This window comes from Marmota marmota, unplaced genomic scaffold, assembly GCF_001458135.2.
Source record: "Marmota marmota marmota unplaced genomic scaffold, marMar, whole genome shotgun sequence".
Taxonomy (NCBI): domain Eukaryota; kingdom Metazoa; phylum Chordata; class Mammalia; order Rodentia; family Sciuridae; genus Marmota; species Marmota marmota.
The window spans coordinates 42,741,957-42,747,956 of record NW_025999842.1 but is presented as its reverse complement, the minus strand read 5'-3'; the positions used below and the strand labels follow the sequence as shown (position 1 = coordinate 42,747,956).

General features: G+C 38.2%; 1 protein-coding gene across 5 annotated transcripts in view; it reads right to left on the bottom strand.

Annotated features, from left to right (window-relative positions):
• Positions 1 to 6,000, bottom strand: part of Tpd52l1 (TPD52 like 1) — a 91,123-nt gene continuing 85,123 nt past the window's right edge. For 3 of the 5 annotated variants that reach the window (XM_048797612.1, XM_015500918.2, XM_015500922.2), the window contains one exon: positions 1 to 662. In XM_048797612.1, coding sequence (XP_048653569.1) covers positions 653 to 662 — 10 coding nt within the window. In that variant the 3' untranslated portion in view covers positions 1 to 652. Of the gene's footprint in view, positions 663 to 5,137; positions 5,199 to 6,000 lie in introns of all 5 variants that reach the window. The other 2 variants (XM_048797580.1, XM_015500913.2) reach the window with 1 other exon arrangement.

Genomic DNA, 6,000 nt, shown 5'->3' with positions numbered 1-6,000 from the left:
TCATTGTTAAAATCAATTATTTTAATTGCTTAAATAAACATACATAATTGATGTAGGTGCGGGAGATCACAAGCAGTTTGATGAAATTTGCAGTGAGTCATCTTACTGCTGGAGACAGTCATAAAGAGCTCCACCTGTTGATCTGACCAACTGAAAGAACTGGTCACTCAGTCTTCAAGGACATGCACATTGTAAAGGAGGCCAAGCAAAAATGAAAGCAAATAACTAATAGATATACATTTGGGAAATAAACGTTGAATTTCACAAACAAGTTATAACCAATCATGTACCTGCTCCAGTTGGGACATTTTAAAAGATAGCAATCCATGATACAGAAATGTGAGGGTCAAGTGGTCTATCATCAACACACATACAGATAGAAACCATTCAACTTTCTAGAGAGGCCCTTTGAATAATAACATCAAGACCTCAAGTTTTCCCAGTGAGATTTTGGTCTTCTTATCTGGGTGTGTGCAGGCAGAGATGGGCTGGGCAGTGGCCAGCCTCTGGGTGCGACTGCAGGCTAGCTGGACCTAACACTGCAGCTCCTCCTCCTCGGCCTGCCGGGGGCCTCCTGAGGAGCTCTGGGCACTGGCGTGGGCTGTAGAGCTGAGGACCTCCTCAAAACTGCCTCCTCCATGGTTCGTCCCACCTACTTTCGTCTGAAAAGGCAAATCGGCAAAAAATGCAGTAATTATCATCTTTAAAAAAAATTATCATCTTTGCAAATGTGTTTATAAGAGTGCCAAAAACTTGATTACTTTTAAATTCAGAAATACTGTCTTTCTTTGGAGATAAGTAAAAGATGTAGAGAAGTTAGTTTCCTTTAGCAGAGTGATAGAATGTATGTCATTCATACTTTGATCTTGGGATAGGATTCCAGACTTCAACTTTGCACAGTTTTAGTAATGTCCTCTAATTATTCCATATCTAAGATTCTCATCCTTTCAAGAGTATAATCAGATCTGTAGACTTTCAGTATCTACCCCACTCACCCAGAGAACTGATTTCATCAAAATGGAATTGGATTTTAGATTAATTCTACCAATTTTACAAATGTCTGAATATCCTTATGTGACTTATACTAAGGTTTTCTATTTGAGATTTAGCAGGACAATCTGAATTTCTGAAAAATGATTCTTGACAAGAAAGAGTGGCTAAATGGAACATGATTTCTGGTCTCTGCTTAGAGATCTGGCAATGGATCAAGTCCAAAGTACTGCTAATTTCACATCTTTCTAGGCAACTGCCTTCAGAGTAGGAAAACCCCTTAGAATACAAGTTAAGATGCTTCACAAGGCTCTCTTGTATACTTGTAATTGACTAAAGAGAAACATGAAGGAATCAACTTATATTTAAAAAAAAACATGATTAAGTATTATGAAAGATTCTTTATTAAAAGTCCTTCAAACAAATATTTAATGGTCCAAAAACGCTTGATGCAAGTTTTACTAATATTTGCATTAGTCTTTCCTTATCCATTCCCAATGTGGAAAAGGAAGATATAGTAGAGACAATGTTTTTGCTGAACTGTTATCTATACCTCACAGTCGTCAAATGATTGTTCAGAGGCACAGGCATGACACAGGAACATGTTCATGTCCCTCACCTGCCTTTTTGAACAGTTGATCAGGGTTTAAAAGCAGCTCATTCATTGCAAAACAAGTATTTTTTTTTTCTAATTGTCACTAAAATCCCTCTCTGCCTCTTAAATTCAGCTACTAAACTGACATTTTCTATAACACTTGGGTCAGAGAAATTCTTTCTGTAAAGGGCCAGAGAGTAAATATTTTAGGCTTAGGAACCACAAGGTTTCTGTCACAGATATTCAAACCTGCTGCTGTTGAAAGTAGCCGCAGACAGCATCTGAGTCAAGGAGCATGGCGGTGTTTCAATAGGACTTTAGCTGAGGACAGTAGGATGTGAATGTCATGTAATTTAATTTTCTATGTGATAAAATACTCTTATTTTGATTTTTTTAACCATTAAAAAATGTGAAACTATTTTTAGCTTATGGATGAGTCAAAAAGTAGGTGACTAGGTGAATGTGGCCCATGGGCCTTATTCGTGGGCCTCTGTACAGAGAACTGGTCCCTCCTCTCTGTTAGCACCTGGGAAAGGCATGGTGCAAGGAGAGGCTCTCAAATAAGATTTTTCATTGTACTTTCTTTCCTGAGAGAAACAAAATAAGATTAATTCAATGTGATCTATTCTATTAATAGTTCACATTATTTTTCTTTTTTTTTTTTTTAAAAAAAAATCCACATTCTCTTTGGCTTCTGTTTTGCAATAGAAATCACATACAGTATTCAATCAAGTGAATACAAATTAATGATGTTTTCTTCTGGGTTTTGCTTCTTCTACTCTTTGGTTTTCTCAGATCAAAATAGTAAAAATAAGGAGAAATGGAATGCTTTGAACAAAATCAGTCTGGCAAAGAGGCGGGTGGAATATAGGGGCTTCCTAACCCCATGGGCTTACTGATGGTCACTGCAATACTTTGGGCAAGGACTGCAATAGATGTGAGCCACAAGCCTTTGCTGGAGCTTCTCTTCATAAGGACCTTTCATCCAAAAATTTGTCACTTTGTCCCTAAATTTATAATTGTTCTTTGTACAAAATCTCATTTGAACTGCCAAGCTGGGGTTCCTAATCTCAAAATGAAATAGCTGGTAGAGAGGACACAAAGAAACAAAAAGTATAATATTTCTTGCCCTCCCTTTTTTAAGGTTTTGATTTAAGCCATGCATTCATCAAAAAGTAGGTGCACTAAAAATATGGTCTGCTTGATGCAGATGGAGAATGAGTGGCAGGGATGTAGTTGCCCATGATTCACTGGAGCACAGCTGAATATGACAAATTTGGTTCCATGGGTGTTGTTTCTGTATCTGCCTGTTTGTCTTGGATGAAATAGATAGGATGCTCCTTGACTGTATAAGTGACACCAGAAGAGATGTCATACACTAATACACTGCAAGGGTGTATGCAGGACCAAATTTTATATGCTTAGGACTGAATATAAAGAAAGAACAGCCGATTTGGTACAAATGCCACATGGTGTGCTTCAGATTGCATGAGGAGATGCCAGGTGTGGACCTTACTTCACATAACATCTTTTCTCATAGAACGTAAGTAAGAGTTCTTAAAGCAGGACATGTGAATGGAAATACAATCTGGAGAACTGCAAAGACTTCTATTCATCCTCACTGATTCAGGAGCCATTCCCTCATCAGAAAACAGCCTCAGGATCCACAAATGAACAATAGAGACATTTTGGAGAAGATTTAGAACACAAGTGTAAACTGCAGAACATAGCTCTAGAAAGGATTATATGGATCTCTAATTTAGTCTAGAAGGGGAAAAAGGACTGAGAAATATGTAATTGTTGAGGAGGTGGGAGGTTTTACACAAAGCACGATTATCAGGTATTCTACATTTCCTAGGTGGGCAGAAGAAAAGGAATTAGGCATTGGCTTTGAGACAGGAGATGTGTGAGATGTGAGTCTTGTTAAACCCGTGGACAGTCGTACAAGCACAGAATCCACTCACAGGAGATCTCAATGCAGACCTGGTGGGCCAAGTGGGTACTGGGCATCTCTGAAGGAGGGGCAGGCACTATACCTTCTATCCCTATAAGCTGAGGACAGCGAGGCTGAGAGTGTTCATCAAACACTTATAAATCCTGTGTGAACCATGAGCTCACCAGTGCTTCCCAAAGAAAATGAAGATAGATTGTTCTTTATTCTTCTTTAGTTTCTGCATATCTCCTTCTAAAAAAACCTAAAAAGTACAACTTGTCCTTGTCAGAACATGTCTAACAAGCAACAGGTCCATTCTCCTTGGGCTAAGGCTGAAAACTAAGTTTGAGAAACTGATACTTAGTATTTCCAAGACTTTTGTTTCTATACTAGATGTTCTTTGAAGAGAAATGTCCACCACACTACGTACCCCTCCCATTAAAAAACCGTTCCTGGTAATGGGATGACTTAATGGCTCCTGGCTAAGTGACGGTGTTGACAAGCAGAGTAATAAAACTGAGAAGCAGAAACTGTTGGTGAATGAAACTAGTGAAGGCATGGTAAATGCTGAGTAATAATTCCCTTCTTAGGCCTGTAACACCTGACTGCAGGCCTAATAAAGTAGACCTTCCACTAAGAGAAAGACCCTTCAGGTCACTAAGAGCATCTGTGACCTGTGGGAGGAGTAACTCTTACCCTCACCTGCACCCAGCAGGCAGCACCCATGAGAGTCCCACAGTGAGATCAGGAAGCAGCTCAATAATTGCAGTGCACACAACTGATTTTGATCTGGTGAAGAAGCGTGCCTTTGTAGTGCTAATAATTACAAGATCTCATTAAATCACTGTTTAGATGATATTTTTTAAAGCATAATCTTAATAGTTTCCATCATTTTTTCTTGTTTTAAGTTTATGCCTTTTGAAAGCAGACTGACTTTATTTGTTCTTTTTTCCCCTCTGTAGATTAACTTATCTATGCTTAAACAATAAATCTAGTCAATTTTTAAAAATACTATGTAATAGGCATATTTTCTGTTTATACCCAGGAATCAATGCATTACAATAAAATAGTGCATTGTGTGGCTCAGTTCAATTTTCTCTCCATGAAAACTGTCCTGTGCTGTGCTCAGGATATGAATTTGGTAAACTAGCCTAGATAGACGATGGCGGGTGGATGGCATTATAACACATAGTACCTGCTTTGTTTTTGCTGGTTCATGTTCAAACCAGAGGAGCTCGGGGCTGTTATGGAACCTGCTCTCACATGCTGAACTCAGAATTCAGATATCCTTGATTCTACCCACAATCCTCTTTCACATGTCTACTTTCAGGCAGACAGCATTCAAGATGAAATGGTAGACACAAAGCCAGTTCATTATAATGAGCAATTTCACCCTTGAGTTGTTCGTACAAACAACTCTAAGGATGAAGCAACACTAATCCATACTGATTTTATCTACAGAGTTATATGAGAAGCAAAGGGTCTGCCTTCATTCAGGTCTAACCTTCTTGCTGCCCTGAATGCTCATGGCCCTGCCTTGCCCTCAAAACTAACAGCAGCAATAACTAAGCTGTCCTGATGGAATGGACCCAATCACACGAAATCCACTTCATCTGTACCTTAAGGCTTGTGACAGTTGTCTCAACCCTCTCCTCAAATGATTTGAAAGTAGGAGAATTCCTAAAATAACAAAAAAAGAGAGGTCAGCTCCAAAGACCTAGCGTCTTAGCAACCATGCTGTTTGGTTTTCTGCTCTGATTTGTAAACATCGCCTCTGCACCAGAGCTAGCTGTCAGCTTGCCACCTACAACAACCATGTTTAAAATATGTTCCACTTCTGCTAGGTTAGGTCCAGAAACCATAACCTGACATGGGATATTTCTAAGGAAAACAGTTAGATGCTCAACTGTGGAATAAATAGTACAGTATGTGGCAATGATACAACTATAATAATTCCACAGTGCATCATAAATCATTTCCAATGAGTTAATGAAGTGACAATAGCTTAATTTTTCACTTGCTAATTAATTGCTACTATCAAAACATTCCTCTTCTTCTGTTTCTTTCTTTCTTATTTCTTTTTCTTTTCTTTCTTTTTTAAAAATTTTATTTTTTGTAAGCAAATGGAAACTCAGCCTGAAGAGTGTCATGTCTGAAGTTTCTACTTGGAATTTTAAAGTTATTTATTTCAGTAAATATGAGACAAGACAAAAATAGCTCAAGGGGGGGGGGAATGTTCATAAAAGTTCTTTTCCATGCCTTAAAAAGTCATCATATTGAAAACTTCCATAACATGGTGTTTCTGAAAGTTCATGCATTCATTATTTTATGTTGAAATGTATCTACAGACTGTCTCACACCTGAGGAAAATGGTGTTAACAGCATATAATTTTCCTCCCAAAGAGGATATGCCTTTTTGTTCTCTTACCAGACAGAACTTTCACAGTTCATTGGCATTTGATTTGTAACTCATTCATTGTGT